Source organism: Amphiprion ocellaris, chromosome 20 (genome assembly GCF_022539595.1).
Source record: "Amphiprion ocellaris isolate individual 3 ecotype Okinawa chromosome 20, ASM2253959v1, whole genome shotgun sequence".
Taxonomy (NCBI): domain Eukaryota; kingdom Metazoa; phylum Chordata; class Actinopteri; family Pomacentridae; genus Amphiprion; species Amphiprion ocellaris.
Window position 1 is genome coordinate 7,383,626 of NC_072785.1, and position 12,254 is coordinate 7,395,879.

Here is a 12,254-nt window from a genome sequence, read left to right on the forward strand (position 1 = left end):
TGCCATAGGCTCCTTGATCTTTATCCACATAGCTTGAGTTGTGCTCATTTCCTCATCGTTTTCCATTAAAGTGAGAGCGGATATACTTCACAAACTCATGTGACTCCAAGAGTCACGGCAGGTCATGGAGAAGAAAAGAGCAGACGCTACAAGAACTTTTCATCTCAGGAGGACAGCCAAAGGTGCAGTTTAACAGATGAATAATCTGTTGAGCCTCAAACACCTGTGGATCTCCAGATAGCAACCTATTTACCAGCGCAGATTTCACCACTACTCCCACCTACGGTTTGTTGAGGTACACTATGATCTCCTCACAAAGCTATGGAGGCCCTGGGACCTGAAGATAATACAGCGAAAGAAAACACGTGAATAGTTAAAACACAAGCATACATAGAAAGCTTCTTCACCTGCTTCCATAACATTTTTATGTGCATTTTGAAGTACTGCTCTAAAAACTGTCAGTGGAACTGGAGAAATTTGAAAAAACATCCTCCTTTGTAGAACAATCTCTACGCCAGCTTGAGATGGTTTTTGAAATCATGCCTATAATAACAGACGGAAACAGGTTTTTTGAATAAATTCTGACTTAGAGAACATCTAAACTTTCATTGTCTTAACTTCCGGACAGCATGAAATATGTCAAATGCCAGCTAACATGACAGAATAATCACAACTTGTCTGACTCCTTGAAAAAACAATTCCTGAGAACTTTTCTCCATTTTTCACTCCTCAGTGCCCAGAGTTCAGTTAGTTTTTTCTTCAAAGGTTTGGCAAAATACTGGTTTTGTTTCCAGCTTCTTCTACTGTATTTATTATAGCTATGTAGACTATATCGCCACTGTCTGACAAAACTGCTCCATCTAGTTAATTCACTCCGAAGTAGCTAACAGAAATAACTCCCCTTTACTTGGCAACAGTTCAAACGTTTGCATCAATTTCACTTAGCAAATATATGGAAACACAGTTAATGACCGAGTGATTAATTCCTCAATGGATGCGGTTTCCAATGTGGGAACAAAAGTAAACATACACAATTAAACATACACAGTCAATAGTCCACGATATAGTAAAGACATGGCAGACATCCAATACCAGTGACAATAAATGTGTATAATGTCGTACAAAGCAGGTAGAAGGAACACAGTACAGCAATAACCAGCAAACACTTCTACACAGAACCAACCTGTGCTAAGAGTTATATATAAGAAATGACTGCATTCATAAACACATAAGAGCACACATAAAAAAAAAAAATGGCTGCAGATATAGAAAACACAAGTAAACACAGACATCACAACCAAATACAGAAACAAGCTACAAATATGGAAAACACAACCCATAAACAGGCTGATGGCAATGGGCCATTTATCCATTTGTGGCATGAGAAAGCTGAAATTGAAACGGTTAGCTCTTTTCATGGGTTGTTAGCTTTCTGTATTTGATATATTTGGAAGATTAGCTGGTGCTTTTCTCTTTCGGGAATCCATTATTTATTGTGTTATTTGTTGTTTTTTCCATTTGCATCTGCTTGCTGGTGTTGCGTGTTGAGCTCTCAAGCATTAACAAGACGTTTACTACCAACATGGAACATAATAACAGAAAAAACAAATCTCAACCCTTGAAACCCAATAGTCACGTCCTGCAGAGCACTCTGCATATAGCTATAATTTGTAGCATTCTACAGGCTCTAAAAAGGTTCAAATTAGAGTCACAGTAACAACAAAAGCGCAGTTTTTCACAATAAATCGTTGAACGCCTACAACAACAAGGAATGTGACATCGGCATATGCCCCGGGTCGACTGAGGACGGCTCACAATCAAGTGATCCTGTTCTCACAGCTCATCTAATGAAAACCACGCCGCCATGCAGTCACACGTAGCCAAAAGCTAAATTCCAAATGCCCATTTAGCGATAGGTGAACAGAGAGTGTCCTCGTCGGCAGCATCTGGACAAATATCAATAAGTGCCGAGAAAACACATCCAGTTCAATAAATCTTGGGTATAAAGTGTGAGAAAAGTGGGCAGGGTCGCACAGGCGGTTAGCTTTGTGTATTGTCCAGCGCTGGACACATGGACTGTGTAATTCTAGTCCAGGAGTGACCACACAGAGCCGGTTGTGAGGTCTGGGAGCGCCACAGAATCGAGACAGATGGGACAAGGGCAGGATTTTTTGGTGAGAGAATGCTTTCCACTGTTCCAACAGCTATACAAAGCCCATTGATTTTTTTTGCTCCGCGTTGAGTGAGGAGCTGAGGAATATCTTGTTTCAGCGTCCGCCGCATGGTCATGACACCTGGACCGGGGTCAGGTCTGTGCGGTCCCCAGCGGAGGCATCCTGAGCCTGGGGAACAACTGGACACAAGGACCAGATTCCTCTCTGGGTCTCTAAGTGTGTCTGCATATCATCTGGCATCTCTGCGGCATGATCGTGCAGCATTATGTACCATATAGCTGCGGTTTTCATCTCATTTCTACAGCTTGATGGCTTTGACCTCGGCTTCATCCACTGCGACCCCTGATGTGTGAATGGAAAACCAAATTGTCCTCAGGAAATGTGGGTCAGGAAGCTGCCCTCCGTCCTAAATACACTCCTGCTCTAGAGATTTTCATGTCAGTCGAGAATTGGACAGTAAATCTTCTTTAAACGCTGACCCCTCACTCGCTTGTTTTGTAGCTATTTTTGCGACCTCGCCTTTAACCAAGAGCGTCATTATTCTTCTTCTGCTCCGCTTGCAAACTGGCACCAAGGCAGCCGCAGACTCTCATTTCCAAGATGGTGTTTGTTTTGAACTTCAGTCATGATTGTAATGCTGTGACGTGTCGGAGCTATCCAAATGAGCCAAGGCTCACATTGATGCTGCATCCCACCCAGTGTGACACGAAGGGCAGTGGAAGTGGAGTGGATGGGCACATTGGACCGATCCATGGGAACAACATCAGCAAGAGCAGCTGGCGGTTCACCACTAACAATGCTGTGGCTACTCTTATGGACAATTAATCGCTGCTAGTTCTTATTTTCCTCCTTCCCTCAATCTTTCTCTCTCCCCAAACTCTCTTCGTCTGAGGCTAGTTTCGATGACCACAGCCCTCCCATATGAATTTGGCAAACATACCATGAGACATGAAAGGAAGCAATCATAGTGTCCTGGCTGTCAAAGCTTATACAGACGAGGAGCGGATCGCACAAATTGGGATGTGGGGAAGGGAATGTATACAGAGACGAGAAGCCCACGCGTTGTCACGGCGAACACGGGCTGACACATGACAACATATTCGAGAAATCAAACCCTTTCTGGCTCGAACTCGGCTATCCTTGGCCGCTGATTGCTCAACAATCAGCAGGCTGATTAGCTGACCTGTCAGTGTTTCGAAAGATGTGCTCACATGCTGGTAAAAAAAATAGGAAGTTATGGCAGTCTTAAGTAATCTATGGCTTTTAATAGGAGTTGAAACACCAGATTGTAATCCTGCAATACATCATGCTGGCAGTGGTGAAAAATACATTTACTCAAGTGTAAGTCTTGTAGTTGAGTACAAATTTGAAGTCATTTCAGTCTTTCCATTTGTATTTTGTATTTTTTGCTCCACTGCCCTTCTTTCACAGCGTAATATTAAAGATATACTAACTTATTAAACATAAAATAATGTGCAGGTTATAAACATATCTTATATTTAATAAGTTAGTATATCTTTAATATTGTGCAGTGAAACAAGGGCAGTGGAGCAAAAAGTATAAAATACAAATGGAAATACTGACACTTGAGTGAATGTACTTTTCACCACTGCCAGCATGATATATTCCAAGAATATGGATGCTGCGCTATAAGTAGCAGAAAGTACCTTCACTTAAATCCAGATTAAATGGTAAAATCTACTTCAAGTACATCCATTATCCATCCATTATCTATAAACCGCTTAATCCTCACTAGGGTCATGGGGGGGGCTGGAGTCTATCCCAGCTGACTCAGGTGAAGGCAGGGGACACCCTAGACAGGTCACCAGTCTGTCGCAGGGCTACATATACAGACAAACAAGCACTCTCACATTCACACCTACGGGCAATTTAGAATAATCAATTAACCTCAGCATATTTTTGGACTGTGGGAGGAAGCCGGAGTACCCGGAGAAAACCCACGCATGCACAGGGAGAACATGCAAACTCCATGCAGAAAGATCCCAGGAAAGCCGGGACACGAACCAGGGATCTTCTCGCTGCAAGGCGAAAGTGCTAACCACTACACCACTGTGCAGCCCTACTTCAAGTACATTTAGTCAAATGTGATTCAGATTTGTTTTTCCTGGCAGCAAAGTTTTTGTGTCCGTAATTGCAATGCTACTGGCATTTATCAAAGTTTCCATTCCAATAATTGACACTAATATTCATATTTTCACTGCAGCATTCAAGGTTCAGAAGGAATTTCTACTGAAGAGGAGATGTTCCACTTGCAGCTGGTTGTACAGTAACAGCCTTCAGTGCTAAAGAATTGAAAATGTGTGGGGAGGAACCGTTTCTTCCAAAACAGATACTTGCACTGGAAAATTAACTTTAAAAGTCAGAAATCTCACTAAGTGGAAACCCTCTCAGCGACTGGTATTCATCAACAACACTATCAATCCCCCAGAATACACATTATGTACCAGGCGGCAGTAAAAAATACTACTTATTCCTCCTTTAAGACGTCGTTTAATGAGCTTGTGGTCACCCTAAGTGGGATGTGGTACAGCACAGCTTGAGATTTCCACACCAACAGTGTGAGCAATTGTGTGTTTGTAGCTGATAAGTCTCTTTGCTTCATATAAGGCCAGTAAGTTAGTGTGTCAGTGGAAAGGCTGATTACACAATACGCAGGCTTGTGCTGAGTCCTAATTCACCTCAAAGCCACACAGGGAAGGAGCTGTGTTTGACTGTGCTGACCTGCTTGTCTAATCTTAGAAGTTCTCACTTGAGGTGTAACCATTCTGTTAATCTAAAGTTATGCTTTAGGCAAATAATGTAGACACTAATACTGCACAAGGAGGGGAGTAAATAAGGAAACACTGCAACTAGAGGACAGAGAACAGGAAGAACTCTGCCCTCCATTGGTCAGAAGAAGGAACTACAGCAAACTGTTGCTCTTGCACATCCAATTTGTTGTGTTTCTCCACAATTTCTTTCATCTCCTGTTCAGACAGATAAAAAATTTGACATCCTGTCATCCCGCTTAAGCTTTATCAGTGACCTCAAGCTCCATCCTCATCCTCCCTTCTGAGGAGGGGGTCATCGGAGATGACAGCGCAGGAGGCAGAAATCAAACCGAGCAGCTGAGGCTGACCGACCGCAGCTCCGACACAGGCCAAAAAAAAAAAACTGAAAAAAAAGAGGACAGCCTTGACCTCGAGCAGCACAAATCCTCAGAAATCAACTCTCATGAGAAGCAGCTCAACTCTGTCAGCAGTGAAAAGAAAATACTGCCAGAGGAGCTAATATCAAGTTTGTTCCTTTCGTGGGTTTCTGCAGAAAAACAGAAGAAGCTTTTTTGATAATCGATTAATGATTCAAGGTAAATTTTCAAACAAAAATAGAAACCTTTCTCTATTCTGACCTCATTTTTCTCCATATTTTGTCATATGTGATAGTAAATTGAAAATATTTAGAATGAAAAATGATAATCAGACAAAATAAGAGTTTAGATGGTCATTTTTCACTATTTTCTGACATCTAATAGGCCAAATCAAGAAAAAAAAATCTATATTACTGTCAAATATCACCTTTTACTGAACAGTGGATATCCTTTATTTGCAAGCTTGCAATTTGCACCCTAGAATCATGCCTCAAAAACACATTTTTCTGTAAAAGTGAGCATTACTGAAGAACCTAAAGCTTGTGTTTGAAGTGAAGTTAACTGAATGCAGAAGAATTCAGTGTATAAATGTCAGCAAATGCATTTCAAAACATGCAGGCAAGTTATAAAGTTATGTCAGGAGTTGCTGACTTTCACTGTCTGCATCTTTAAAGCTGAGACACATCTGACTTTATCCCCTGAGAGAGCAGAGGCTGATTTTTTTCTTTTCTATATATTTTCATCTTGGCAGGAAACAGGTGCCTCCTCCTCAACCTGAAAGAACAACCGAATCGCACAATTTCGAGCCGGCGCGATACATCTGAGAGTATTAAAGTAAACAACCACAGAAGTCTCTTGAGGCTGAAGGAGACATCTCCATCAGAGTCAGCGGTGACCTTGTAAAGTACAAACCCGGAGGAGTGAAATTTCCAGCTCTAACATCGCAGCTACAAGAATGTTGTCTGTACTTACTTAAACTCTGGCTGTGATCCTGCTTAATGTGTGACATATTATGAGTTCTTTAGGTCATTTCACACCAGCCATAGTTTTTTTTCATATATATTCTTAGGGGGACAAAAAGAAAGAAGAAGCTGTGATTCCCCTCCTACTTCCCTGCTGTATTTAGTCCTCAGAGGGAGACAATCGATCTGATCCACTTAATCAATCAGTGACAGGGCCTTTGAACTGCAGACATGATTTCCAGCAAGTCTGTCATTCCACCCTGCCGTCTGTGAAAACACTCCAGGGGGAGATTATTCTGCACAGCCCCGGCTCGTAAAACTCTTTTTATGTTAAAACACACACCCTCGCCGCTCGCTGACGGAGTCCAGGACAACTTGAAGTGTTTGCATGAAGTTACTCTTCCCAGTGCACATGGTGGAAGATAACATCCAGCTTTTGGAATAACACACAGATTTTTTCTATTCCAACATTTCAAAAACAACCTCCCCTTGCCTCCTCCTCGGCTGAGACAAAGCTCTCCAGCCCCCTGTGTGGCTCATGTATAGGCAAAGAAGAGGAAGGGGAAAGGGAATGTTTTGCCTCTCCTATCCCCACCCCTCTTCCCTCACCTCCCTGGGGCAATGCTGTGTAGTAATAAACGCCCCCCCATAAATCTCCCCCTCACGCCATCATCCCCTCCTCCGACTCCAACCTTTTTTTTTTTTTTTGTCAACAGCTTCTTTTCTTCTCTCTCCCCCCCTTGCCTTTCTTTTCTCCCCCCTCTTCTTCTGCTTTCTATTGCAACCCAACCCTGGCATTAACTCCTCGCACATGGCCGATGGCTGCTCTGTCATGGATTTAGAGAGGCGGGAGGAAGGAAGAAGAAGAAGATGGGACCACAATAGACTTTGTATGGGTTTCACTCTCTGTGCAGCTTTTCATACATGTGGCTGCGAGCGTCACCGTGACCGGCTGTGGTTGAGATCACTCAGTCGTGTATCAGGTTATCGCCCACCTGATGAAATGGCATGCAGGCACACTGAGCTTCAGGAGGGTTTCAGGGTAAAACGGCTGCGGTTGGGAAAGAGTTAAAAGCCCTGAATTCGCCGGAAAGTCCCACAAGTGACGTTACAGTCCGGCAATTAGGAGTAAATTAATTACAGAGTAGTGGATGGCAGCAGAAAAGCCTGGGGATAATGCAGCGCCTCACAGTAAACAACTCCAGAGTGGCGATAAAGGAAAATAAAGTCACTCTCAAGCCACTTGGGAGTTAAAATCTGCTTTATTTTAAACACATCTGCACTGTTTAGTCATGCATTTTTCCTCTAACAACTTTTTTTTCAAATCCATATTTTCAATGTAGAGTATTCAGAGCTTGTCCCTGCAGTGTAGTGATCTCAAACAAACTAAAGCAAGTTTAGAGGAAGGAGAAGAAGAAGAAGAAGAAGAAGAAGAAGAAGAAGGGGGGAGTTACTGAAAGTTCACGCCCAGTGCTTGAGGCTCCTCCTGCAAAAGGATTATAAAGCAAATGTCGGGGCTGATGCAGGGCAGAGGGGGAGTCTGCAGGGTCCAAAATACACAGGAGCTGCGAATCAGACACTCAGCAGACCTGCGCAACTTTTCTTGTTTTTTTTTTTTTTCCTTTTGGATTTTTTTTTTTAAAACTACTTTTGACTTGGTCGCTGCAAAGATGACCACAGCCGTGGTGTCGCCTTTCTTCGACTTCGAAGTAATGAACAAGGTAGCTTTCTTTAAAACTTTTCAATCCTTGCTTTTTTCCACTACTTTTAAAACTCTTCTCCGGCTCCAGTTAGCTTGTTAGCGGTTAGCCGCTGTGGAGGAATGATGAAGCTGCATGTCCGCGGGGCCTCCGCTTGTTTTTCCCCGTGTTTACTTGTTTTCCCTCTACGTTTTAAAGTTTGTTTTCGCCTCTTGTTTCCTGTGTGACACTGTTAAAACACCCGCCACCGCTAACTTTATTTAGAAATCGTGTGCCACATCAGCTAACTTTTTACGATTACTGCGCAGTTTTAAAAGCTCGTTAAAGTTAGCTCCGGTTAATTCATGTGATCTTCGCTTTATTGAGAGCAGCTTTTTTTGCGCCACTTTTAATACAAAGCAGCAGCCACATGCTCGCTAATCATTCACCAGATTTGCCTGGCTTTAGCTGTGCTCCTATTAAACGATTAACCGCGTTTAACCTTAATATTTGTTGGGTAATAATTCCCGTTTTGCAGACTATTTCTTCCGAAAGCGCCTTTTTTTCTCTCTTTGGTTTACACTCATGTAAATCAGTGACTAACCGGCCACCTCCACTAGTGTGTATTGAAAGGCAGATCAGGTTTCTCTTGGATGCTTGGGCACTTTCATTATCTTTCAAATGATGCAGCCTCTTTGTAGCCACTAGCAGCCCACAGGCCTCTCATGTGCTGCTGCTGCTCCATTTACTAAACAGCCACACATTCCTCTCCAGGGCAACTTGCCAAACCAGCTGCTGTTCTATAGGCCTGTATCCGCTTATGTAGTCGGAGCCAAAAAGAACACAGTCATGCAAGAGGAGGTGTGGATTTTTTTGCCTCCCTTTCCCACCAGTTGCTGCCTGTCAGATTTGTTCTAACGGTGTGTTTTTCTGTTTCTTTTTCCCTGCAGAACAACAAGCTGCTCAGCTACAACAACAACCTGGGTGCCCCTCATCCCATGTCTGTCCCTTGCACTGGCACCAATGTGCCCATCTCCAGCCCCGCCGGAGCCCTGCTGGACAGGAAGGCGGTGGGATCTCCCTCAGTGGGAGGTGTATACCAGCGGCGGCACTCTGTCAGCAGCACAAAGTTCAGCCAGAACCAGTTTCTGAACAGCCTGAAGGCAGCGGACCACTCCTCACTCATCTCAGGGGTTGGCAATGCCAGCAACAACAAGGAGAACCGCCTGCGAGACCGCTCCTTCTCTGAGACGGGTGAGAGGCTCATCAACAAGTGCCTGGGGCCCGCCAGCCCCACCAGCGGCAGCAGCCAAGTGAACTCCAGCCGTTACAAGACGGAGCTTTGCAGGCCCTTCGAGGAGAATGGTTCCTGCAAATACGGTGACAAGTGCCAGTTTGCTCATGGAATCCATGAACTGCGCAGCCTGAGCCGCCATCCCAAATACAAAACTGAGCTGTGCCGCACCTTCCACACCATTGGTTTCTGCCCATACGGGCCTCGCTGCCATTTCATCCACAATGCTGAGGAGCGCCGTGGACCCCCCCAGCAGTGCTCCCCTCTAAACTCTTCCAACAAGATGGAGAGGCCTCGACTGCAGCACAGCTACAGCTTTGCAGGCTTCTCCAGCTCAGCTGGGCTGAGAGACAGCCCCACCTCTGTCACGCCTCCACCCATGTTCTTCCCTGATGAGGTCCCAGACTGGCCCAGCAGTAACCCCTTCACCTACTCCAGCCAGGAGCTGGCCAACCTGTTTGTGCCCAGCCTCAGTGCTGGTCCTGTAGGCACAGAGCCCAACACCCCTGCACCTCCCTCTCCAACAAGCACGCCTTACTATTTCAGACCCATGTTGGAGTCCCCTCAGATGTTCGAGTCCCCATCCAGCCCTCCAGACTCGCTGTCAGACCAAGAGGGCTACCAGAGCAGCTCTGGTGGCAGCCTCAGTGGCTCCGAGTCCCCCACGCTGGACACCACCCGCCGCCTTCCCATCTTCAGCCGCCTCTCCATCTCTGATGACTAGACTACACGCATCCACCAGTGACTAAGTTTGATGACACAAAGAGAACATGGCACTCCCCTCTACCTCTGCCCCTTCTACAGCTTCCCTGTCCTCCTCTACACAAGATACTGTTTGTTCCTCATTAGAATTCTAAGGATGTAATCAATTAAGGGAACTCGACTCAAATTATCATTTCATCACGGCTAATCTGCACAGCAAGTTTTAAAAAGTACCCTGCCATGTGTCATAGTGCCAAAAAGGAGAGGAAATTGAACAATGAAAATCATGAGAACAAGAATTGACTGTTTTCCCAGGTGCCACTTGTTTTTTTTTTTCTTTCTTCTTCATTTGTTCTTGAATGTGTAGCAGCACAAGTGGCCTTGGAAAGGGGAGTGCATTGCACTAGCCCCCTGCCCCCCGCCCTCCCTCCGTTTCTCCCGCCCCCCTCCCTTCCTGACGATGCCACTTCCCCTGAGCTAGCTAGAGGGTGCTCACTAATGTAACTGTAGCTTACCGCAGACGTTTTTACAGACTGAGTTAAGACAAAAAGGAAAAAAAAAAATAAGACCCTGAAAATATATGAATAGTTTTTTTAAAAAAAATAAGAAAAAAGTGCCTGGGGCGGTTTCTGCATGTGTTTAGGGTGAATGGACTACTGTTTGTTTATGATTCTTTCTCATTTGCCCCCCCTCACCCCCTTTTACCGTCATGGTTCTTCTCAAACCCCGGCTTATGTAATTGTGATCTGGGTGAGTCTGCAGGAAGGACTTTGAACTGGAAGTTGGTTATGTCCCCCTCCTCCTCCTGAGTTTTCTCCTCCTGTTGCTGGTCACTGGCTCTTTTTTTTTGGTTGTTTGGGAAGGAAGTCTCGATATCAAACTGATCATTAAACCTGTAAGACTTTGTCCTGCCCCCCGCCTCCCTTCCACACACACCTCCCTCTTCATCCTCACCGATCTGGGGAATTCCAGCATTCCCATGGTGCAGTTGTACATCCTACAACTTGACAAGATCGGATCTCCAAGCTATTTTACTTTTACTTTCTCCCCCCCTCCAACTTTAGAACTTGCTCCAAGGAGCATTCTGTACTCATTACATCCCTCTTTTTGCTTTCTTTATTTGATAATTATTTTTTATTAATGTTATTATTATGGTTATTATTATTTGAAAAACTTTCCAGACAGAAGGTTTGCGTGTCACTGCTTATTTAACTTATCAGAACATATTTATTGGTGATCATATGCATTTTTTGTTAATTTTGTTTTTGTATTTATCTGGATAATGAACAATAGAATATATTTTCTTTTATGTTAAATTATGATCTTCCATATTAATCTAAAGATTGTGAAGACGTTTTTGTCAGTTTTCCTTTTTTCACAGTTTAATATATTGTACTTCAATGACTTTTGTTCTGCAACTACACTTTGTCAAAATGAAACTTAATTTAAAGCAAAAAAAGATGCAAAAAAAGATGTTTTGCGTTTTGATTATTTATTGTACTTTTTTTTCTTACTCCCTCTTATTGGACTGCAATTCCATCTAAACTAGATTTGCTTGTATTCATTCCTGATATCTCCCCCTGCACATTTTACAATAATCTGACAGTAACAGTAGCTAACTGTTATTCCATTAATTCAACTCTTCTGTTTTTTTTTTTTTGTCTCAGATCTTGTCCCCACTTCGAAGAGAAGTATTCTCACAGTACTTTTGGGTTTGATAGTAGACGTGAAGGGGTGCTAAAAGAAATAAAATAAACTCTCACATCACTGGTTTAGCAGTCTCCAAGTTAGAAGACTGGTTTTGTTGACATGTCTTCTGTCGGTAATGTTCTTATACCCAGTCTGTTTATTACAAGCAATAGCTGTGACCAAATGGGTTGAGGAAAGTTTATTTTCTTTTAATTCTATTGGATGCTTGATGCACTTGCTTGGCCCCCTCTTGACCAGCAGAAGTGCCTCGTTGAATACATTCCAGGTAGCTAAGGCCTCTCTGCCTTTTATATTTGATAATGGAGGACTTAATTATTTTTTTTTTAGTCACTTGTTCTGTGTTGCCTTCACGTGTTTGGAACAGGTGAACAGAATTTTGACACAAAGAAAGTAAAACAGTTGAATGTATTTTTTCAGCCATGTTTTTTCACTACAGTAATTTCTGTGAGTTTATATGAAAACCTGTTTTTTTCTCTTTTGTAAGTATTGATTGCAGTTAAGTCAATAAACCCCATATTTTTGGAAAAGTTAAACTGTGTAATGAGTTGTGTATTGGGGTTTTTTTGGGGAGTGGGTGGGAATGTT

General features: G+C 43.4%; 1 protein-coding gene and 1 long non-coding RNA gene across 2 annotated transcripts in view; one reads left to right on the top strand and one right to left on the bottom strand.

Moving 5' to 3' along the window:
- Positions 1–12,254, bottom strand: part of LOC111569584 (uncharacterized) — a 139,046-nt gene that overhangs the window by 31,042 nt on the left and 95,750 nt on the right. The gene's annotated exons all lie outside the window — the stretch shown is intronic.
- zfp36l1a (zinc finger protein 36, C3H type-like 1a) lies at positions 7,799–12,202 on the top strand. The gene is made up of 2 exons (XM_023271784.3): positions 7,799–8,005; positions 8,914–12,202. The coding sequence occupies exons 1-2, from the start codon at positions 7,805–7,807 to the stop codon at positions 9,979–9,981; spliced, it is 1,269 nt and encodes a 422-aa protein (XP_023127552.2). The 5' UTR covers positions 7,799–7,804; the 3' UTR covers positions 9,982–12,202.